The 25,358-nt window shown below is 45.4% G+C and overlaps 1 protein-coding gene across 1 annotated transcript in view; it reads right to left on the minus strand.

The window, feature by feature from the left end:
- Positions 1-4,845: 4,845 nt before the first annotated feature.
- The window catches only part of PIWIL4 (piwi like RNA-mediated gene silencing 4), a 64,972-nt gene continuing 44,459 nt past the window's right edge, over positions 4,846-25,358 (minus strand). Inside the window, exons 15-20 of the mRNA XM_090030500.1 lie at positions 24,753-24,856; positions 16,489-16,559; positions 14,362-14,515; positions 13,897-14,022; positions 12,551-12,698; positions 4,846-9,197 (exon numbers count right to left, since the gene is read on the minus strand). Of these exons, the coding sequence (XP_089886626.1) occupies positions 9,081-9,197; positions 12,551-12,698; positions 13,897-14,022; positions 14,362-14,515; positions 16,489-16,559; positions 24,753-24,856 (720 nt within the window). The 3' untranslated portion in view covers positions 4,846-9,080. The remainder of the gene's footprint in view (positions 9,198-12,550; positions 12,699-13,896; positions 14,023-14,361; positions 14,516-16,488; positions 16,560-24,752; positions 24,857-25,358) is intronic.

The following is a 25,358-nucleotide window of genomic DNA, read 5'->3' on the forward strand; positions in this document are numbered from 1 at the left end:
CTGCCAGCCTGCACCCTGCTCTGAGCCCCACTAGTGCTCACCCTGAGAAATCAGTCCCAAGACATTGGTCCCAAGATGGTGACCAGGGGGTGGGGCACCTGTCAAGGTGCGGCACTACCCATGCAGCCCTGGACAGCTTGCCAAAACTGGGTAAGCAGCCATCTGCCCAAAATAATTGCCCACCAGTGAGCTAGACAGAGGTCTGCTTCCTTTAGCATCTGAGTTCTAGCATCTGAATGGTGCTGTAACACAAATCTTCAGATATAACTAATACAAGAGCAGTCAATATTAAAGTAATACAGAATTTGAGAGCCATATAAACAAACCACTGACAATGTGGAATTAGACTCTAAGTCAGAGGCGAGCACAATACAGCCTCCAGCCCACCAGGCCATTCTATCTGGCCCGTGACACCCCTAAAAATTTTAGAAAATTAATATTTATCTGCTCCTGGCTGCCTGAGCAGAGGCTTCTGGCCTGGAATTGCGGAGCTATTCCCACCTCCCTCAGCTGGATGGAAATTCAAATAAGAGTGTGGGGGAAGGCAAGAGTGGACTGTGGGTGATCACCAGTCCTTGGGGCTGGGCTGGGTTGCCTCCTGCTGGGTCCTGTGGTTGCAGCCACGCAGCCAGAAACCACATGGTACCAGAGTATCGTGGCAGGAGGCAGGAAAGCAGTGAAAGTAGCAGGTAGGGGAGGAGAGTGGCAGCGAATGGACGCACACAAGTGTAGTGACAGCTGGATGGGAGCGCAGGGCCAGCACCAGCGGGACCCAGACCGGGGTGGCAGGAACACGTCTGGGCTGGCAGGGGCTCTATGAGCCAGGCTGGCTCCCCTCATTTATACTGGTGCAGCCTGACTTGGCTCCAGAGCCCCTGCCAGCCCAGGCCTCATGCTCCTGCCACCATGCTCGGGCGTAATCAGCGTCCTGGGACACTGGAGCAGGCCCCACGCTCACGCCCAGCTGTTGCAAAGGTCATGGGTTCAGGGGCGGGACTTCCAGTCACAAGATGGCAATCAGGGTGCCAGGCACCTGCCGAGGAGGGAGAGGCTACCCATGCAGCCCTCGACAGCTTGTCAAAATTCAGTAAGTGGCCCTCCAGCCTGCCCCCGTTCTAAGTTACCAGGCTGTTGTGTGGAATCACAGGTCTCTCCTGAAACCTCAGCACCTGGCTGTCAGGACAGCAAACCCACTATAGCTCTGTGCCATGTTTTGTGGCTCCTCCGTTTTAACTTGCTACTGTACTGCCTGATTAAGGCCTTCTTGCACAAATGGCCAGCTCTGTGTCCCAGATCTCCCCCCCTTTTGGGGATTTGGAAAAGATATCACCCATTTATCTGTAGCACATATCCACTTACCTAGCAACTCTGGCTCTTTCTAAAGCTGCTCAGAGCCATTGTTATTCTACTGTTTTTCTCCAGATCAATAATAAACTATATAAATCTTGGTTGCTCCCATGTCCTCACATATGTGTTGCATTTGTTCTGTGAGGTACCTCAGAATTTGACTGCTAACCAAAAGGGAGTCAGAGGAAACCATGCCTCCCAAAGGAGGTCTTAAATGCACACAAGCATGTGCTTTGTTTTAATCATAGAAAATAGGGTTGCAGGGGACCTCTGGAGATCATCTAGTCCAACCTCCTGCTCAAAGCAGGACCACCCCAACTAGATCATTCTAACCAGGGCTTTGTCGAGCTGGGCCTTAAAAACCTCCAAGGATGAAGAGTCCACCACCTCTCTGGGGAACTTGTTCCAGTATGTCACCTTTTTAGTGAGAAAGGTTTTCCTAATATCTTATCTAAGCCTCCCTTGCTGCAACTTGAGACCATTGCTCCTTGTTTTGTCATCTTTCATAACTGAAAACAGTCTAGCTCCATCCTCTTTGGAACCCCCCTTTGGGTATTTAAAGGCTACTCTCAAATCTGCCCTTAGTCTTCACTCCTGCAGACTAAATAAGCCCAGTTCCCTCAGCCTCTCCTCAGAAGTCATATGCCCCAGTCCCCAAACCATTTTCATTGCCCTCCACTAGACTCTTTCCACCTTGTTCAGATCCTTTCTATATTGGTGGCGGGGTCCCAAAACTGGACGCAGAACTCCAGATGTAACCTCACCAGTGCAGAGTAAAGGGGAATGATTACTTTCCTTGATCTGCTGACACTACTACTAATGCAGCCCAGTAGACTGTTAGCCTTCTTGGCAACAAGGGCACACTGCTGACCCATATAGCTTACTGTAACACCTACGTCCTTTTCTGCTGCTTAGCCAGTTGATCCCAAGCCTGGAATGGTGCGTGGGATTCTTCCATCCTAAGTGCAGGACTTTGCACTTATCCTTGTTGAACCTCATGAGATTTCTTTTGGCTGTCCTCCAATTTGTCTAAATCACTCTGAATCAAGGCAGTCGAGGGGAAAGGGACTTAACGGTGGGAGTCTACTACAGACCTCCCAACCAGGGAGAAGAGCTTGACCAGGAATTCTTGGGTCAGCTCACAGAGGTAGTGAAGGCTAAGGATGTGGTAGTCATGGGGGACCTGAACTTCCCGGACATCTACTGGGAAGAGCAGTCAGCCAGGTCTGACCGCTCACGTAGGTTCTTGGCCGGAGTGCAGGACCTCCATCTAACCCAGGAGGTGCACAGCCCCACCAGGGGGGATGCCTTGTTGGACCTAGTGCTGGCCACAAGTGATGACCTGGTGAGGGGGCTGCAGGTGCTCGACCACCTGGGCGACAGCGATCATCGCCTACTGGAATTCACCAACCACCGAAAGGTGGCAAAAGCATGCAGTAAGGCAGCGGCCCTAGATTTTAGGAGGGCAGACTTCAACGAGCTAAGGAGGATACTTGGAGAAGCGCTGAGGTCCCAGGGGGGAGGGGAGCCAGGTGTCCAAGGAGAGTGGTCGCTCCTTAAGGAGACGATCCTCCAAGCCCAAAGGAAGGTAATCCTGAGGATCAAAGGGAGCAGGAGAGCACACAAGCCTCCGTGGCTCACCAAAAGCATCCGGGAATGTCTCCTTGCTAAAAAGGAGGCTTACACCCAATGGAAAGAAGGGGTCATCACCAGGGAGGACTATTCTGTAGTTGCTCGGGGATGTAGGGGGGTAGTTAGGAAGGCCAAGGCAGAGATGGAACTGGGGCTAGCTTCCCAGATTAAGGACAATAAGAAGTCTTTTTTTAAATACATAGGGGGTAAAAAGAAGGTCCCGGGTAATGTGGGGCCCTTGCAGGACGCAATGGGAAACTTGGTCGTCACACCAGATGGCAAAGCTAACATGTTTAACGATTTCTTTGCCTCCGTCTTCCTAAGTAGGGACCAGAACAGCCACCTCCCTGCTGGGCCCCCCTCGGGCCCCGGGGGACGCACACCTGGGCCATGGGTTAGCGAGGATTTAGTTAGGGAACTTCTGGAGTGGTTGGACGTATTCAAGTCAGCCAGTCTGGATGATCTCCACCCTAGAGGTCTAAAGGAACTGGCTGAGGTCATTGCAAGTCCCCCGGCACAACTTTACAAGCACTCGTGGTGCTCTGGTGAGGTACCGGAGGACTGGAAGAGGGCCAACGTGGTCCCCATCTTCAAAAAAGGGAGGAAGGAGGACCCGGGAAACTATAGGCCAGTTAGTCTTACCTCGATCCTATGCAAGCTGTTCGAGAAAATTATGCTGGCACACATCCAGCAGGGGCCAGCAGGGGACTGCATGCGTAGGGGCAACCAACATGGGTTCATCAGTGGCAGGTCCTGTCAGACCAACCTGGTGGCCTTTTACGATCAGATCACCAGATCATTAGATGCAGGGGTAGCAGTGGACATAGTCTTCCTGGACTTCCGGAAGGCTTTTGACATCGTCTCTCACCCCGTTCTCATTAAGAAACTGGGGGGGGCTATGGTGTAGACACCCACACAGTCAAATGGGTTGCCAACTGGCTGGTGGGCCGCACCCAGAGGGTGGTAGTGGATGGGTCCTTCTCAACCTGGAAGGACGTGGGCAGCGGGGTCCCCCAGGGCTTGGTCCTCGGGCCCGCACTGTTCAACATCTTCATCAGTGATTTGGACGAGGGGGTAAAAAGCACCCTGTTCAAATTTGCTGATGACACTAAGATGTGGGGGGACGTGGGCACACTGGAAGGATGCAACAGGCTGCAATCAGACCTAGACAGGTTACAAGGGTGGGCGGATAAGAATAGGATAGGTTTCAACACAGACAAGTGCAAGGTGATGCACCTCGGGAGGAACAACCGGCACCATACCTACAGGTTGGGGAACTCCCCTCTTGTCAGCACGGAGGCGGAAAAGGACCTGGGGGTCATCATTGACTCCAAGATGAACAGGGGCCAGCAGTGTGGGGAGGCAGTTAGGAAGGCCAACCGCACCTTGGCATGTATCCACAGATGCATCTCGAGCAGGTCCAAAGAGGTGATCCTCCCCCTCTATGCGGCACTGGTCAGGCCGCAGCTGGAGTATTGCGTCCAGTTCTGGGTGCCGCACTTCAAGAGGGATGTGGACAGCATGGAGAGGGTCCAGAGGAGGCCACTCGTATGATCAGGGGGCAGCAGGGCAGGCCCTATGAGGAGAAGCTACGGGACCTGAACCTGTTCAGCCTGCAAAAGAGAAGGCTGAGGGGGGATCTTGTGGCCTGTTATAAACTAGTCAGGGGGGATCAGCAGGCAGTGGGGGAGTCACTGTTCCCCCGAGCACCGACAGGAGTGACCAGGAATAACGGTCACAAGCTGGCAGAGGGTAGGTTTAGGTTAGATATCAGGAGGTGCTACTTCATGGTCAGGGCGGCTAGGGTCTGGAACCAGCTTCCAAGAGAAGTGGTGCAGGCTTCTACCCTGGGGGTGTTTAAGAGGAGGTTAGATCCTCCCCAGTACTCTTTCCTGCCATGGCAGGGAGTCGGACTAGATGATCTACTCAGGTCCCTTCCAACCCTAGCAACTATGAAACTATGAATCCTAGCACTACCTTCCAGCATATCTACTACACCTTGGTGTCATCTGCAAACTTGTTTAGGTTGAACTCTATTCCATCTTAAAGACTATTAATGAAGATATTGAACAAAACCGACCCCAAAACCAAGCCCTGGGGCACTCCACTTGATCCTGGCTTCCAATTAGATACTGAGACATTGATCACTACAAGTTGAACCCGATGATCCACCCAGCTTTCTATCCACCCACACTTCCTCAGTTTGCTTTCAAGAATGCTGTGGGAGATGGTATTGAAAGCCTTGCTAAAGTCAAGGTATATCATGTCCACTGCTTTCCCTGCATCCACAGAGCCAGTCATCTCATCATAGAAGGCAATCAGGTTGGTCAGGCAAGACTTGCCCTTGATGCATCCATGCAACTGTTCCTGATCACTTTCTTTTCCTCCAGGTGCTTAGAAATGGATTATTTGAGGACCTGGCCCATGAGGGCACCTACTGGAACTTTGTCACGTCAAGTGTAAAACAAATATTAGGCTGCAGGAATCTCTCCCAAAATTGTCTCTTTTATAGGTAATAGGAAAGGTTTTATTTTTATTAATGTAATTCTTTTGGGTCTGCATTTAAGCCCATTAAATTCTCCCCCTCCCCCCCCCCGCAACAACCAACACCACAGCAAACAAAGGAGTAACATGCTTTGTCTCATGCCAGGTGGTGGGAACTGTACCTGTGAGAAGCTCTTGCAGGAGTCAGCTGGAACCACATGCTATGTTTTCCAGGTCCTCACGTTGCACAGCGCAGAACAGTTAGAATGTAAACACTAAATGAAACAGATGCCTTGAGTCCAAGTGATAACTGAATACCACATAATACCAGGAACAAAATAAACTACACTCAAAGCTGATTTTCTATCCTCTGCTTTAGGGTGAGAGGAACAACTCCCACCAGTGGTGGTGCAGTCACCTACCCTGGAAATCTTGAAAAGGAGACTGGACAGTCACCTCGCTGGGGTCATTTGCCCCCTGTTGTCTTTTCCTGCCTAGTGCAGGGGGACTGGACCCGATGATCTACAAGGTCCCTTCCAGCCCCTAGCAATCCATGAATTATAAGATCGGTTGGGCTCTCCCAATAGTTCCTAACTTCCTACTTTGCTTATTGTACTGATATCATTAACTGTGTCAATGAATGCACCTGCTGATAAGACCAAAGGCAGGACCCAGTTTATAATCCAAGAAGGGGCACCTTTGTTTCCTGGAGCATTTTCAAAGTTCTTTACCCATACAGTGAGTTCACAGATTCCCTTAGGCAGGGATAAACTCGGCACTGAAAACTCTGAGTTGCACCCATATACTTTCTGCTGCCTGTGGCTTTCCCTTCAGTGATAACACCACTGTTCCTGGTACCACACAGCCCTGTGCACCTGTGCCTAAGTTTGTAAACTGTCCATTTGCTTTCAGACTGATAGTACACCGTCTGTTGCAACACTGTCCAGAACCAGCTATTCTCAGAAATTAAGTTATCTCTTCTCTTTTGTTTTTGTTTTTTGCTGGTAACCCTTGCTTTCAGAATGAAGCTGTGCATAATAGTTCTTTAGTTATCCTATAGATTTTATTGAGGTGTTTCCACGTAGTAGGACTTTTAGCAGCTCCTTTCTTCCTCAGAGTACTTTCTTAGTTTTTATATTCACTGTAAGTATATCAGGGCAAAAACCAACACATTTAAAAAGATACAAATTCCATTTAGACCACACCTTTGTTTTTATTTACCTGATCTGTGTTAGGCTCTATACTTTCAGGAAAAAAAAAAAAATCAGATAATTCTTGGGAATCTGGGGCTTGCTAGCTATCACAGGACTTACTTTATTCTGACAGGAGGTACGGTAACACCTTAGGACATCTTTACATGTGCTCCAGGTGTGAGGGGGGGCACTTTAATTAGAGTGGCTTTCAGGACCTGTTCTAATTGAAGTTCCCACAGTGTCTCATGTATTCAGCGCCCCATGGTTCAAGGTGGCATGAGTGGCACTTTAACTAAAGCTTGTTTGATGAGCTTTAGTTAAAGTTCCCCCATCACCATTTTGAAGCATGGGGACACTGAATACACAAGATGAGGAGGCTGCTGGCTACTGATTAGCATGCTCCAGCTGACTCAATTAATTGCGTCTGTTCTGACATGCTCTAATTTCAGCATGTCAGAACAGGTGTCCTGCCTATCTACAGCCACTCTTAAGAGCCTAAATGGTGCCACCCTGCTCTACCTTTTGCGCCTGATGTCAGACGAAAACACCTAACCACCATTCATTTTACTTTGAGTTGTTTGAAATAAATTACTTCATATAAAACTGTGAGTATACAAGATGCTTTTGGAAGTAATAAGGGTTATACCCAAAGCAGCTCACATATACAAAAAAGAACATGAGCAGAAAGTCAAGATGGCATATTCTAATAGGAATTGAAACACGACCTTTTCAGAAACTATAAACTGCCAAAGAATAAATGTTAAATCTATATATAATTCAAGGAATAGTGGATAAATTAAATTTAGAGCTGAAATCCATTCTGAGCAACTAATTGCCTTACATATATTTTCTGGTAAAAAAAAAAAAAAATGTTGCTTTTGAACTTTTCCTCTTATTGCTCAATTTACTGCATGATGAAACACTTTTGTCAAAAACAACCGTGGCAGACCCTATCTTGAGAAGTAATTAGACATATGCTTAGCTTTAAGCATGACAGTAGTGCCTAATATTTAAGGACCTATTAAAGGATTTAGGCACCTATTACGTAGGCACTTCAAAACCCTACTTCTAGTAATCTGTCCCCTAGAACAGAATCCCTTTACTCCCTTCCTCTTATGCAGGCCCAGAGCTAAGACACTGGATGGAGGGGAGAAGGCAGTATACATGATGAGAAGAACTACTGCGCTTTTGCCTTCAGAAGTTAATGTAATAAGGGACAAAAAAACCTACACGTTATTTCCCCTTGACTCTGATTCTTCAGAATTCCTTCTCCCAAATTAAAGAATTAAATTAAATTTAAATGTAAATTAAATTTAAATAAATTAAATGGTTCCTTCTCCCAAATTAAAGAGGAAGGTTTAATTGTTTCCTGTGTAGGTCACAGCATATTAGTCTTTCAGGACAACTGATTTGTAGAAACTTTTCTTAATGTTTAAAAGTAAGCGTGAGATTCTTAAGTGCTAGTCTTTTAAATCAAACCCTCACCATCTTTATGCAGTGCACTACTCTTGCGTACCCCTCCCTGTGGTAAAGAACAAAAAGTTGCAGAAGGCACATGTAACGCATCTAAGAGAACATCAGATAGGACCTCAGTTTGCCACCTTATGTAAAATCAGCAGAAAGAGAAAAGGACTGAATTATACTCTCTCCTGGTCCTGCCCAAGTGGTCCCTAAATTAACTATTCAGAGTGGCAGCCTCAAACTATTTGACCTATAAAGCAGGGACTCCACAAAATACTCCTATTGAAAGTATGGGACCTGATTGTTTTTAGGACCTTTAAGTTCACTGCCTGATTACTGCGGTGAGATGCCTATACTGTTTCTTAAGATTTAAAAACACATTGTAATTCTTCTAGACTGTGTGAACTAAAGCAATTTTTTAAAAGAATAACAGTTTCCAGCTAATGTATACATTTTAATGCATGCATCTGTTCCTACAGTACTATATTGTAATTAGTGTTAATTTTACAAAACAATTGCACAATGCTTATTTTTCAAATATCAAGATTGCCTGTTAATGGCAGACAACCTAAAAGACAGTGCATTCCGAATAATTATCAATTCATATTAAATATAAGAAACAAGCTTGTGATGCAAACATTAAAACTTTATTTCTTAGAAATTATTTCAACCTTCCGCAAACATCTATATGATTCTCTGAATGAAAAAGTATCTCGGGTATTACTAAGGAGTTACTAAGACTTCTATTGGTGCTAAACGGAGTACTACAACTTACTCCTTTATCTTAACTGCTTACCCTTGCTCTAGGTGCTCTGAATGCTCTGTTCTCTTACTGCAGAGAGCAGCTTGTTCTTTTGTGTTAAACCTAAAACAACTGCTTTCCTAAAAAAAAAAAGGGGGCCCAAACTACGTAAAGGTTTGGACAATTTTGAAAGTCAGCTTTGTAATATAATGTTATTCTCTTCATAAATAAAAAAGTTTTTCAGTCAGCTCCAGGCTTGGCTCTCTGTGAAGACTCTGTCCCACGAGGAAGGCCAGCTTGTGGGCATACTGACAGGGTGCTGGCACTCTGATTAGACCCTATGAAACAAACATTGGGAAAAAAGGTCAGAAAGAAATTCTCCAGCCTGCATTGCTGCTTTCTTTTGAGAAAGAACTATTCCTAATGTTTCATGGACACATAATCCCAGCATTCCCCTCCCAGCCACTGGCACATATGAATCACCCAAAGTTTGTTGTGATGAAATTCAAGTAGAGGACTCTACTACACAATGAAAGAACACTCTACTTTATTCATGGGTTGTACTGTACATATTAGTGGACAAGGGGGATGCTTGCCCCCTCCTTGTTAGGCTGCAACTGTACCTAAACTTCACAAATATAGGTTGAAGGACTTGCACCTTCATCTCCCTCTTCCCACACTCCTTCAACCAACAGAAGGTATTAAGTATATTCCTTCCTTTCAAAGAGTGCTTCCTCTTCCCAGCAGTCTTCCCCTACAGTGGCCGAGTTAAGCATCACATGGCGATAGACAAGTCTTTCCTACTTCCTATTTATTACTCATTCCTTGCTGCTGCTTTATTGAGCTGATGTCTGTTTCCATCACAACCTCATGGTTAGCTTCCTATATGGATTCCACTGTTCTTCTCCCAAAGTTGTCAAAAACAGGTAAAGGGGAAGGTAAATTGTGCTGGAAGCACAAGCTGAGATGAGGGATAGGTTCCACTGTGAAGAGGCCAAGTCAGGTGGGATCTGCTCCAGTCAGGAGTCCTGTCTTGCCCACCCCCACTCCTGCCTCTCCTCTCCTCTCCTCTCCTCCATTTCATGGAAGACTTTCCTTCATTCTTCTATACATAGTGCAATTCAGCACCTTCAAATGTTGACACTGCCACATATCAACTATTCTGGGCCAGATCCTCATGAACTTTATCTATCATGAGTCAAATGAGACTTTTAGTGACTGCAATAGAAAATTTTCTATGTAAAAATGAAGTAACAGAATTGGGTTTCAGATCTGAAGATAGTTTCCCGAAAGCTAGTATTTCATTCCAGAAGATTGGCTATTTACACTCTTAAAGGATTGAAAAGAAAAATCAGTAAACTTGCATTTAAACAAACACACATATTTAGTAATGCATGTACTACGTTGTATGGGTCCAAATTCTGCTCTCATTTTCAATAATGTATATCTAGATCACTCCAGATTTAAAGACAGGTTACTAGAGACTAGTTAAGGGTTACATGCCCACTTTCTCCTCATGGCTGTAAGAAAGACCAAAACATTACAATATCAGACGGAGGGACTGAAATGAACAAGCTGTGTCTACTTATCTCATGAAAATAAAGCCTCCGAGCCATGGCTGGGCATCAGTTCTACACAACTTTGGAAGCTGTTCCAAAATTCCTATTACAGTCTCAAGTTTAATTTATATCTGTCCAGGGAAGAGTTGTACACAACTGTGAGAAGTAAAAGTGTGATGCCCTACATGTGTTTGATCATGCTAGTAAAGTTACACAAGTATGGTTAACAGAGATTTTAATTTCTTTAGTATGATCTTTGGTCTAGAAATAGCTTCCAATGTTAAATGTTTGTTTAAAAACCTGAAATAAAAAAATGCGTTACTGCATTACATTTAGAAATGCCTTTTTCATTTCAGGGACCGACCCAAGAGCTCGGTCCTTGGGCCAGTGCTGTTCAACATCTTCATTAGCAACCTGGACGAGGGTGTGGAGAGCACCCTATTCAAGTGTGCTGATGACACCAAGATGTGGGGTGAAATGAATACACCGGCAGGCAGGGACCACATCCAGGCAGACCTGGATAGGTTGGAGAAGTGGGTGGATCTGAACAGGATGCGGTTCAACAAGGACAAGTGCAGAGCGCTGCACCTGGGGAGAGGGAACCGGCATTATGGTTATAGGTTAGGGGCTGCCCCCCTCGGCAGCACAGAGGCAGAAGGGGATCTTGGAGTCATGATTGACTCCAGGATGAATATGAGTCGCCAATGCGATGAAGCAATAGGCAGAGCCAACCGCACCCTGTCATACATCAACATGGGCATCACTAACAGGTCCAGAGAGGTGTTGCTCCCCCTCTATGCGGTGCTGGTCAGGCCGCAGCTGGAGTACTGTGTCCAGTTCTGGGCACCGCTCTTCAAGAAGGACGTGGAGAACCTGGAGAGGGTCCAGAGGAGGCCACTCATCTGGTTGAGGGCCTCTGTGGCCAGCCCTATGAGGAGAGGCTGCGGGACCTGAATCTCTTCAGCCTCCGCAAGAGGAGACTGAGAGGGGATCTTGTGGCTGCCTACAACTTTATCAGGGGCCACGAGCAGGGACTCGGGGAAAGTCTGTTCACCAGGGCCCCCCTTGGAGTCACCAGGAACAATGGCCACAAGCTGAGGGAGGATAGGTTTAGGTTGGATATTAGGAAGAGCTACTTCACTGTAAGGGTGGCCAGAGCCTGGAATAGGCTTCCCAGAGAGGTGGTGCTCTCACCTTCCCTGGAGATCTTCAAGGGGAGACTGGATAGGCACCTGGCTGGGGTCTTACGACCCCTGCCACTCCCAGTGCTCCTTCCTGCCCATGGCAGGGGGTCAGACTCAATGATCTGTCTAGGTCCCTTCCTACTCATTGATTCTAGGATTCTGTAATTTTCATTTATATCTCTTTTCAGAAAAATACAGATCAATTCTCTGAATGTTTGTACCTTTTTTCACTTTTTTTACAGGCTATGTTGTGTTGCAAAGACAAGGCACACAGTAAGCTTCCCAGAATTGTGTGTCAATCTTGACATTGATGGACCACTTCTAGAGTAGCCAAAAGCTCTATGCCAAATCAACCTTAGGCTTTCTATTCTAGATGCCAGCAAAGGTGCCAACAATTCAAACACAGATACCTTTATATTAGCAACAAACACATTTGCCAATGTTTCAGCAATTTCTGAAAGGTTTTGGTGACTAACAAATAAAAGTCTAACCCTTATACATATCACGGACCAACTCTCAGCCAGAAAAACTGCTCCTCCCAACCATATTGGCATCAGTATAGACTGGAAAGAGAGCTGTAGACAAACACTATAGGATCAGCGGCACTCAATCTTTTGGCCCTATGGGCAAGTTGAGTGGCACAGGACTAATCCACAGGCCAGATCAGGCCCCATATGCTGGGATCAGGAGCCACACCACCCTGTACGCCCAATCTAGCATGTAGTTCCACAGCCCCACAGGCATGACTGCACAACACTGGGGGCCAAATCTGGCCAGTGGGCTTGGGTTGAGCAACCCTACTATAGGTAACACCAGTACTCAGACATGTATATTAGGGTAGTATTGAGTCATCCCATTTGAAACCAGGAATTATTTTGTTTTCTGCTTTAAACCAGATGGAAAAATCATATGGATTTAATGACTTCTGCACAGCATTACTTTACTCACTGGCCAGTTGTAGTACAGGTGACACATCTTGTACGTGAGTCGCTGCATGTGGTCTGGCTTCAACCCACTGTCATCATACACAACGTTGTAGTGTGTGGGATTGACAGTCCCCTGATGTACTAGTTGGCTGACCAGATAAAAGTCATACCTAAAAAATACAGTCATCATTGAAAAAAATACCCTGTCTTTGGGTTTACACATAAGTTTTGAAATTATGTGCATTTTATAAGCAATACTGGTGAAGACAAACCATTATGTGAAAGCAAAGTAGGGTTTTTATTGCTTGCTATTTGAGGAACTTTTACTGGGGTAAACTTGGGAGTAACTTGACTGAAGCCTTTTGATTTCCCCTGATGCAGAACTAATATGCAATTAGAAAAACGGTATGTGGGCTAGAGCTCATTATCTCTTTAGGCTGCTTTACACCAGCCTGACAGCATTAAGGGTAGTATTATTGCCTGTGCCCACTCCGAGACCTCTTAAACCTGCTCAGGCAATGTAAATGAGCATTTATGATCAGCTTCAAGATCTGTGCTGAAATGTTAGGAGTGGATTCCAAATGAACATCACAACGCACAGACTTTTCCTGGAGAAACTTCTGAGGCCATTGTATGTAATAGTACAGCTTTTTAGGCCACTCGTAAGTACTACACATCTGGATTACAAATACCTTACTCATTTCACTCCACTGTAACCCAACTAAAATTAATATGTTTACAATGTAAAAGTGGAGTTAGACACTGGCGAATCAGACCCATATGAGATATAGGAATATAAGCTATTGTAAGGGTATATATGGTCTATTTCTTGAGATTTGTTAGAAATAACCTTTTAAAATAAAGATGTGGCAAAGTGGCACCTTGAAGATTTATTCATTTAGAAAGGGCCAACTACCTCTCCCTTCCAAAAAAAAAAGGTAAACGTACATGGATTAGCTGGGTATACATGTTGCCTTGCATACTTTAATGAAAAGTCTTTAAAGTAATAAAATATTAATGCTAATTTTTATGCAACTTTTTTCCAATTTGGTTAGTCACAATCATTTGAGAACAGCCTATATTTGACTTTTAACAGCTCTCTGTACTTTTAATTCAGTTGAGACAGGGATTCACAAGTAGGTCTGAAAAACCTATTATGCTTGCTTCTTCAATTACATTATACCACACATTTAGAGAGTTGGCAGGAGGTTGAACATGTTTTCCCAAGTGCATTTCAAACGATTTTCTAATCTGAACTTTTGGACGATACTTGTTTAACAAGACTGCACTCCCTTAATTTGATTATCCAAATTGTGCTCTATGAAGACAGCAGGATGTCCTTTTGGACTGACTCAAGTATATACTTGCCATTCAGGACGAGTAGCCTCTGTGTCAACAACTGTACCAATTGGTGGGTTCCTCAAACTTCCATCTGCCTCAGCAAAGAATCGAGCAATACATTTCTTCCTGACCACGACGACTGAAACTTTGGGTCTTGAAGCAAAAAAGGACAGCTATGAGAAGTGCCTGTATATTACATCTTTCCTGGTCATAAAAGGATGAGTACAAACAGAGGCAGACAACATGAATGGCACTGTGATCATTCAGAATGTTGTTAATAAGGGTATACACACCCTGGGTAGCTAAACAGAGCATTAATTTTGAAAATTAAAAGGCAACATCATGTTACACTATTTAATAGTGTATCATATGTATACACATACCTGCACACACATGCACACGCACACACCCATTGCAGCAAATGGCACAACAGATAAACTTACATTAAATTTATGACTAATCTAATGTGGAGAGAAAAGACATTTTAGTTACCTGTAGTTAGTACTCAGTTCTGTCAGGCTACTAAAAAGTTGTGGAACTTCATAATCCACTACCATCTTCAGCTGGCCATCCCCAACACCGTCACGGTATACTATAATCCGTGCAGGTAATTCTTGGTTATGCTTGAGCCATTTGCTGATAGCACCTAAAGTAATACCCATACCAGTTAGAAAAAGACTGATCAAGCTTCAATTCTATCCTGCCTAGTTTTAGTTTAACTGCCTTGTTTTCTTTCTTGGATGCTATACGCATACTTTTGGCTTTTGTTTTCATAGAACAATGCAACACAAGACTAGTACTCAAGATCAAATCTCACTTCTACTGCCAAAGGATCTAATAAATCTTTCCCCAGCCTAATTTCTCTGATTCAAAAAAAAAAAGGTACTGCATGTATGTGCTATCAATGGTACAGCATGTACTTTGAGGAACTTTTGTTTTACTTAGATTTTAAAAAACATTAATATAGAGAGTATGATTTTCAGGCTATTATAGTACAAATATAGTCAAGCTTGATTTGAATGAATCACATAAAACCTTTGCATTGTGGTTTCCCATGTTTTATATGCAGTTAGTTCCATCAAATGTTCATAAGTTACAAGACTTTTTTCTTATTCCAAGTACAGAAAAAGAAAAACTACTGTCTTAGTTGCAAGCATACGGAAACGGCTACAAAGATGTTAGGGAAAGCATCATATACGTATTTTGACACTACACACATATACACAATGTGTTACAAACACAAATACATCTTGAGATATTTTAAAGTTCAGGCACAACTGAGAACATGCTTGAAGGCTACTGGAAGGAAAACTGAGAGAGCCATCCAAAGCCCAAAGGAAATACTGCCATCAGCTTAAACAGGCTTTGAATGTATCTTCAATGGCCAAAGCCAAAGATTTAAAGGTAGACAGGGGAAGAAGGTATACATAGTCTGAAATATGGAAAAAGTCTCTGCAATTTATACGATGAAGAAAGTGAGAATTACATCAACTCTGATGCAACTGGGCCTTCTTTACGCTTGCATCAGCCAAACCTCAACTCCTTGGCCCAAATAATGCAATGTACTTGTAGGCAGAGACCTTGTCTTCCATCTGCCCCTCCCAAAGAGCATATGAAGCCAGTTTAAAGACCAACAGCAGTTGCTTCTTTGCCTAGGACAGCAACAGAGAGCTCTCCTACATAGTGTATTTGAGACCATCCTGTTCCCGAAAATGGAGTTCCTTGCTCATGTAGGGTCGAACCTGCATTGCTCCGACTTCCCAGCACATGGTTCTAACCAGGACAGTAGAGGCTGAGCATTATCTAGTGCCCTTGCTTGTGCTCCATTTGTAGCCGCCCCTCTGGGAAGGCAAGAGAAAGATGCAGACACAGAAATACATGTAGGGCCAGGAGGAAAACGTTTTGCTAGACTTAGAGTTGTGTCCTCTTGATAGTCGTGTAGAAGTCTGACAAGGCCCAATAGCACACCTAGGAGTAATGATGGACCTTTGGCAGCCTTAAAAGTGGCAGAAGACATACCCACTTCCTCCTTACAATGGGAAGAACATCCAAAACATCTCTGGATACTTAGGTTCAACAGTGAATTGATCAGCTCAGGTCTTTGTGGACTTTTATTTGTAATCATAAGAGCTAGAATATTTTTTATTTTCAAATGAGAGTTAAGGTTCTGCAGATGTTGTGGATAAACTCCTGGAAAAAAAGGTTATTTTCACTCTGTAGGAGTGAATTTGTCACGCCCTTCTGCCATAATTCTAAATTTAGAGAGTATTCTTGGTTGGCTTGACACTACAAATAAATCAACTTTACTGCCCAACAGAGCAATAAGCACTACTTGAACCACTAAGGATTACAAGCCAAAACCCTAATTTACTACTAAAAGTACGAATGAATGAGTGTAACCATTTACAAACCACAGAGCAATCCATGTAATAATGTTGCACCTCTGGCTGTAAAGCTGGCCAGCCAATTTATCCAAGGGGTTTCTCTCCAATATTGAATTTTATACCCTCTAAAAATCATTTAAACAGGGAATTATGTAATGTGCACAATACTTTGAAAAATAGCCAAGAATCAACCTATAAACCACCTTGTAATACCAAAAAATACACAGCATCATACCTTTCATGCAGACTTTTAAACAATCTGCAATATCGGTCCCTGTTGTCTGAAAGATGCAATGAGAGGACCATCTAAAAAGAAAGAGGTGCAGTAAGTTGCCAGGTAAGTCACCACTGGTGTTTTCTAGGCACTCTTTTACTTTAAACCTGAGGACCAGATCCTGTTCCACCTGTCTAAGTGGCTCCTAGGAAGCTGTGAACATGGAGAGATGCAACAATTACATCCCGGCAGAATGATACTGGGCAAAGCTGTTAGGAATGTAACTGTTACATCTCTAGCCTCTTATGTGGATGCAAGAGTTTCATTCAGGGTTAAATGATAGCAAGGGTAGCCTCATTTGTATCATTACAAGATTTGGCAGATTTAACAAGTGCAACAGCCTCAAGAGAAAGTCACTGTGGGGACATATACAGAAGTCCCGGGAAGTCAGATTGCATTAAAAATGGTCACCTGAACTAACTTAGTTTACCCAGGTGCAGACCTTACGCTTAGAGCAGTGGTTCCCAACCTTTTTTATACTGCGGACCAACATGGGAGCAGGACGGGATGCATGGAGTTGGCTGCCCTGCTGCCCAGCTCTAACCCTACACGTGACGGCTGGCAGCAGAAGCCAGTTGCCCAGGCAGACAGATGGGGGTCTGAGCGGGGGGCTCGTGCTACGACCCGGCAGCCAACCCTTCACGGCCCAGTACCAGGCCACGGACCACTGGTTGGGAAATTCTGGCTTAAGGTGTCTATACACGTACTGGGGAGGGGGGAGCCACTCTAATTAAAGCACCCACAACGTCTAGTGTATTTAGTGGTCTGCGTTTCAAAATGGTGGCGGGGTACTTTAACTAAAGTTCCTTCAGTGAGTTTTAGTTAAAGTGCCCCCACCTCCATTTTGAAATGTGGGGACATTGAATACATGTGACGTGGAGGCTGCTGGCGACCGCTAATTATCATGCAACAGCAGACTCAATTGATTGAGTCTGCTCCAACGTGTGCTAATTAGCACACATGGGAGCAGAGGTCTGTTATGTATATAGGTGTCCTTAGATTGCTGGCTAGCTTGATCTAAGTGCAAGCTGTATAGAAGTTCAGGACAGTTAGATCAGTCTTAAAACAGCTGACGTGATCAAAGTTAACTCTGCCTCTGAGGTAGTCTAATTCAGATCAGGTCTGGTGAAACTGATCTAACTGAACTTTTGTACAGTTCCTAGTGCAGCTCTGCGGCTCAAAGTCCAGCTGCTGGCCCCAGCCCCAGAGCTGCACTTTTCCTACCCCTGCAGGGCAACAGGCTATTTTTAGCCCCCACTTAACCCTTCCTTCCACCCCCAGACTGGTAAACTTCCCACAGACCAGCCAGCCCTCCCTGAGCCAACCAAGCCCTCACCATCCTACAAGTCACTCCCGATGCTGGTTTTACCAGCATTTGCCAGAGCCAGGAGCCAAAAGAAGTAAGTTTGAGTACGTGGGGGGGGGGGGAGGGAGGGGCATTCGTTTGCTGCATTAATAGTCTTCCAAGGAAACAGGTGGGGTGTCCCAGAACCACTTAGGCACCTAATAAGCAGAATAAATTCTGACTTCTAGTCTCTTGTGTTATTGGCTATCTTCAGTGCTAGCTTCTTCAAACTCATACAAGTATCCTCTGGACCTTTTCAAAGCAGTGGAGGCCTGAGGAGGATATGAAATCCAGATACAGGGTAATAAGGGAGGACAAGTCAGATCCATCCTTTTCCCTTGCCTTTACGAACCATGTTTTTCATAACTGGGAGAAGTCTACATGGTGCAAGGCAAGCAGGGCTTGTTATCTTGGGTATAGGACTGCATAGAAATTGCTATGCTTCTTACAGCTTGAAAAGTAGGGAGCACAGAGCTGGCTCAGGTACGTCTGCACAGCACTCTCTTGTACTATGTACACATACACTTGACCTCTAGAGAGCTGACACTCCATGGCACTTTTCATAGATTTCATAGACATTAGGGCTGGAAGGGACCTCGAAAGATGATTGAGTCCAGCTCCCTGCCCAAAGGGCACGAAGTTGGCTGGGGTCATAGGATCCCAGCAAGATAAGCATCCAATTTACTCCTGAAAGTGTTCAATGTAGGTGCTTGAACCACCTCCGCTGCCAGACTGTTCCAGACCCTGGGGGCTCGGACAGTAAAGAAATTCTTCCTTATGTCCAGCCTGAAACGGTCTTGCAGGAGTTTGTGACCGTTCGACCACGTCATCCCTTGGGGCGCTCTGGTGAACAGACGTTCCCCCAGATCCTGGCGGTCACCCCTGATAAACTTATAGGTGGCCATCAGATCACCCCTGAGCCTGCGCTTTTCCAGGCTAAAGAGTCCCATGGCTCTCAGCCTGTCATCGTAAGGTCTGTTTTCCTGACTTCTGATCATGTGCGTGGCTCTCCTCTGGACTCTCTCAAGCTTCTCCACATCCTTTTTGAATTGTGGAGCCCAAAACTGGACGCAGTACTCCAGCTGCGGCCTCACCAAGGCCGAGTACAAGGGGAGAATGACGTCCCAGGATCTGCTCGAGAAGCATCTATGGATGCAAGCCAGCGTTTTGGTCACTTTATTAGCTGCAGCATCGCATTGAAGTGCTCCAAAGAAACTGCACTGATCAAACAAAAAACCCCAGATAACTGGCTTCTATGTTGGGCACCCAGAAGACTACGGAATCTGAAGAATGGGCAATTTTTGAAAAGATGGATTTGATCTCTTGTTCTTCCCTCCTCCTCAGTAAAATGCTTACTCCCTTCATAGATGTGCTGCAAGATAAGTTAACTATTACTTGTGAGGCATTTTCAAATCCTTAGATGGCTGGTCTACGTAAATGAAAATCGCTGTTATTATAATAGCAACAACATGCAGAGAGGCACTACACAGTATCATATTAAATGTCTGTGGTTGGAGCATTAACAACATTTTGCTCCTAGAGGTTGACTGATCACATTGCTACAGCTGAAGACCTGCATACTGGCATTCTAAAATCCTCATCAGGTCTCTGTGAGGAAGCCTTTCTGGGTTCAGATTGTGGAAACATGATCCTGCTGTTGCAGACAGCTTACATATCTTCATAAATAATACTGAGTGGTTTCAATGGTTTAAAAATATCCAGCATTATTGTTGGTGGAGAAGATGCTTGTGCTTGAAAAAATAGTTTGCCTGGGTTACTGAATACTTGCACACAAATACACTTGTATAAACCAGTATGACATTTAGCTTTCTAGAGATGTGAGACTGCACAAAAGTCATTTGCTCTAATACTGAATCTGTGCCATAAAATATATGCAGCATTGCAATTAAGTGTCATAATTCTATTTTTCCAAGTATTTGCAGGCTTGAAACTATATTAGCAACCCCCTACCCTAGCATTGTATGAATTCAGAATTTTTTTATTTTTGGTACCTCATCCAAAAGAAGCCCCTTCAGCAGCAAGCATCCTCTAACACTGTGCTAATTTCTGGTTCAGTGTTAATAAACACGCATTTTATCTATTCAATCATTAGAGCCATTTCAAACTAGTTGGTATCTTCCTCAAACAAGATATTTTTAAGGATACTTTTTAAATAGTGGTTTGTATTTTTCCTCATACTCGCTATTCCCAACTCTGCACTGGTTACAGTGGACATTTCATTTCTCAGTGTCTTTTTATCCATCTGCAATACTACTTAAGGTATGAACAAACATTAACTAATTTATTGTGACAACACCTATGTCAAATAGATAAGAATGTATATACCCACTTCATAGATCAGAGCGCTCTGACAAAGAGTATCTAAACTGCCCAAGACTAACAAGAGGTCAGATGTAGCACCAGGATTAATATATTGTTGGTTCCCAGTCCTGTGCTCATCAAACTGAGCTACCTATTTATCTTCCTCAGAGGAGTATTGTGGAATCTGATTAGTCTTTTATAAAACATGAACCTGCTAGAGCACAGCCTAGTAAGCACACACAATAGCACACACAGTAGGTGAAATAAGATAGCTAACTGTGTAAGTGGCCAAAATGTCATTAAGTCGCTTGGTAAGTGTTATTTGGGTGTGTAAAGTGAAACAGGATTCTGCCCTTAGATTTCAGACTCGTATCTTTTAAGGCCAGAGTGACCACACAGATAATCTAACCTAAGTTACATAAACACAGGCTGCAGAACTAACCCTGAATTAATTCTAATTAACTACAGTAGGAATGTCAAAGATACAGTCTGCGAACTAGATCCAGCCCAGAGTCATTTCACCTGGCCTGCAAAGCTCTTGGAGACTAGGAATTTGGTAGTGGGGCCAGCTGCGAAACTGCTAGGTACAGAGTCCCTGCTGGGACATGGCATGAGTGATGCCAGCATTAATTCCCACCCCACTACTAGTCACCCCACTACCGAAGGCTGCCTGAGCTGCATGGAGGCCGGGTGCTTCCCTCCGTGGCTGCAGTGCCCCCCTGGGACCGCCTGAGCTGGGTACCTGTGGGTGGGTGCTGCCTGGGGGAGCCACCACTGCCGCAGAGGAAAGCACCACCCCCCAGCTCAGGGACCACTCTGTCTGCTGGCAGCTTGCCCTCCCTTCCCGAAAAGCAGGTAAGTCGGGTGTGTGCACAAGAAGGGGCTTAACTGGCCCTAAACTGAAGTGGTGTTTTTAAAAACCTACCACTTCAATTTAGGGCCCCTGTTTTGTGTACACACACCCATGCTCCTCACCTGCAGCTGGGCTTCCCATCTTCAAATTCCCACAAAATCTGAGAGGCCAGATCCCAGAGACATGTAGAGAGGCACACACCCTCCACCTAACCGATCCAGATAAGACTACAGGCCTACAAAGAGCCCCATGTTCCAGATCCATCCCAGGCAGGCCAGGCAAGTGTGACACTCCTGACCTAGAACATGTCTATATGGGTGTTTAAATCTTCCAGTGCTGGGAATTCCTCATACACATCAGTACGTTGTCCTACAGACTAACTGCTGTATGTACTAACATGTTGTGCCTTATTACTCGCCTGATTTTTCTTGCCCCAGTTTCTGGCTCTTGGAGTTCAGATGCCCCCTAGCCTTGCTTACCCCAAGCCAAAAGGTTGAAGAAGCAAGCTCAAGGGAAAGCTGGAGAGCAATCCCCCATCACCGTAAGTGTTGTAGCCAAGATCCTTGCACCCAGAGGCATCCACAGATTCTTGCAGGAGTAAGCCTGCCCACAGACCAAGGGACAGGGCCTACCCTGCAACCCATCAAGTGGTGGTCAAGAAGAATGGCATCTCCTCAGCCAGACAAGCAAAACCACCTGGGCACACCTCATGGTATCACAGTATCTCCCCTGCCAGGTAACCCCAGAACACAGTCCTCATCCTCCATGTAAGACCTGCATTCTTTCTTCCTGGACATATGATCCTACATCTGGCTTAACTGAAATATAAAAGTTGATTGTGCCCAACCATGGCCAGATCCCGGATTTTGGAAAGGGAAGTGCAGGAGCAATGCTGCACCTCCATTCCCCCCTCTCTCCCAAAACACACACACACCAGGGTGGGCAAACTGCACTGCAGGAGACCTTAAGTCCCTCAAGCAGGTAACAAGCTTCCCTGTAACCCCCCCTCCCCTCAGTACTCAGCTGCACATTCCCTCCCCTTGCCACCGCACCCTCCCTGCATCCATCTTACCAATCAACACATTCCTCTGTATCAGTGAGCTGCCGGCTTTATTTTTACTACTTCCTTAATCTGTGCCCATTTGGGAGCTTTATCAGTATAAATTTCAGATTTTTCAGTTCAATGCTAATGCCATTCCCCAAGGAACTTTGACAAGTCTGCCCCACTGCTATTCATCTCATACCTGGTTTGCAGAGGGCAGCTCTTACTCTAGCTCCAAATTAATGAGGGCTCAGATTTGTTGAGTTACAGATGAACAGATGATCCGTGTACATAGATACATATATATAGTAAGCACCTCAAACTCAGCATCCCTAGCCTATATCAGGGATCACTGACCTGCTCCCTAGATACCAAGGGGTTCTGGCTGTTTTAGAGCATTACTGTAGAGGACACAAAATTCCCTTTTTTTGCTGGCACAGTGTTCACCGATCAGGCTCTTAACAGCTTATTGGGTTCCAATGCATTAGAAGCAATTGATGTTCATGACTGTAGAGAAGGATGTCTTTAAAGATGTGGTAGAGATCTGTGCTAAGACACATGGGCTGTGTGTAGATGAAATGAGAGGTGTGTGCACACAACACTTCAAAGCATGCTAAATGTTTTTGCACTGTTTTAATGATGTGTTTACACGCCTTGGTGGCGTATTGTGCATTAATTACAGCTGCTGTAGCAAATTTGGCAGCGTAATGCACCTTAAATGACCTGGGGCGCAGCAAACTAAAACTCCTCTGAGGAGTTTTCATACCTACAGGCTGGGGAACTCCCCTCTCATCAGCACAGAGGCAGAAAAGCATCTTGGAGTCATTATAGACTCCAAGATGAACATGGGCTGCCAATGTGGGGATGCAGTCAGAAGGGCCAACCGCACCTTGTCATGCATCCACAGATGCATTACGAGCAGGTCCACAGAGGTGATCCTCCCCCTCTATGCAGCACTGGTCAGGCCGCAGCTGGAGTACTGCGTCCAGTTCTGGGTGCTGCACATCAGGAGGGATGTGCACAGCATGGAGAGGGTCCAGAGGAGGGCCATTCGCATGATCAGGGGACAGCAAGGCAGGCCCTATGAGGAGAGGCTACGAGACCCAAACCTGTTCAGCCTCCACAAGAGAAGGCTGAGGGGGGATCTGGTGGTCTATAAACTGGCCAAGGGGGACCAGCAGGCAATGGGTGACTCCCTGTTCCCATAAGCACTACCAGGAGTAAGTAGGAATAACGGCCATAAGTTGACTGAGAATAGGTTCAGGCTAGACATCACGAGACACTACTTCACAGTCAGGGTGGCTAGGATCTGGAACCAACTTCCAAGAGAAGTAGTGCTCACTCCTACTCCAAGGGTCTTCAAAAGGAGACTAGATAATTACCTAGCCAGGGTCATTTGACCCCAGCATCCTTTGCTGCCCATGGCAGGGGGTCGGACTTGATGATCTGCTCAGTTCCTTTCCGACCCTACCAACTATGGAACTATGAGTTTGTTTGCTGCCCTACCAGCTGCAGAGCAAAGCACCAGGCTCTGCGCAGCTCAGGGGCTCTGCAGGAAGCCCTGCAGGCAGCCTGGCAGCAGCCCAGGAAAGCAGGCTCCGCCTAAGACAGAAAAAAAAGAAGTGGTGAACCTGATCTTCCCCACCGCCCTCACCCAGCCTGCCTGCCTGAGTTGCGGGGAGACCCGGTGCTTCTCTCCGCAGCTGCGGTGCCCCCCTGGGACCGCCTGAGCTGGGTACCTGTGAGAGGGTGCCGCCTAGGGGGAGCCACCACTGCCGCAGAGGAAAGCACCAACCCCCACCCCTGTGCTCAAGGACCACTCTGCCTGCTGGCAGCTCATCCTCCCTTCCCTGCCGCCAGAGAGGCAGGTTAAGTCGGGTGTGTGCACAAGAAGGGGCTTAACTGGCCCTAAATTGAAGCCATGTTTTAAAAAACCTACAGCTTCAATTTAGAGCCCCCATTTTGTCTACACACACCCATGCTCCTCACCTGCAGCTGGGCTTCCCATCTTCACAATTCCCACAAAATCTGAGAGGCCAGATCCCAGAGACATGTACAGGGGCACACACCCTCCACCTAACTCATACAGGTAAGGGTACAGGCCCTCCATCCAGGGGCCCCCAGCTCCTCAAGGGCTGGTTATTTCATCACCAGGGTGAGGTGCTGGCAGTGGGCATGGGAGGGAGGGAGATTACTGTGAAGGCATTTCTCTGGCTGCTTTGTATTTAGCCCCTAGCACACCTACAGGATCATTATGAGACATGCATCAGGTATCGGATCATTGCACTGGGGCTCCCTAGCATCCTCCAACCCCCCCAACAGTGAAATCAAAGCCTTCTATCTTTCATCCATATTGACTTCTCTTCCTATGATTTACCATTTAAGGAGAAGCTCCATTTCATTCAGACAATATATATTTATTTTTTACACTATGATATCGGGGCTTCAATTTTTCTGTTCTTTCCTTTGTGGGCTTAATAGAGAAACTACATGATAGTTCACAGCCAACTAATACAATTTGCCAGTGTCTAGATATTCCAGTTTAATTTAAAATATCATATAAATATAATATGCATGTCTCAATTAAGCCACAGAACACCTCTCAGAAGCGGACAGTCATTGTTATAGACTTACTAGTATTAGCAGCGTTACTGAAGGCTTACCTTGTAATTCTGGAACTGGTGCTAGCCACAAAGCCTACTACCGAGCTTCCTTTGTTGAGGGCATCTTTACTGACATCAATACCTATCACCATAAGTGATTTCAGCTGTGAAGTAACATTTCAATTCAGTGTGATTTTGCAATCCAATGAATTGTCAATTATACACAGTACTCCAACCACAGGCCTTACCAAATCACTTTGTGAAACAACTGCAATATTTTCTTGCATACCACATACTCCTAAATAAAACATACTTTGGTTTTTGGAAGGCAGAATGTAGGGCAGGAAATACTTTCCAGTGTTATAGCTGACTGTGCGACACAGTTTAAGTCCTGCTGCAGAGTGCCTGGGAAGTGTGCCATCCTAAGACACAGTCTGGGTGAGGCAGCAGAAACTTCCTGGTGCGGCAGGACTGCAACAAGGCTAGACTGCAGACCTTTGCAAGGGCAGTAGCAAGACAGTTACTTCTTTACTGTAAATCATTCTTTACTTAAGGTCCTGCAAATATTTCAGAAGCACTAAAACGACCTTTCTATTTGGGCAGGCATTTAGCAACCATAGCTAGGCCAAAACACTGTTTAATGCATCTCTACCTTATTTTGTTTTA

Source organism: Crocodylus siamensis, chromosome 1 (assembly GCF_052110815.1).
Source record: "Crocodylus siamensis isolate JL-2025a chromosome 1, ASM5211081v1, whole genome shotgun sequence".
NCBI lineage: Eukaryota > Metazoa > Chordata > Crocodylia > Crocodylidae > Crocodylus > Crocodylus siamensis.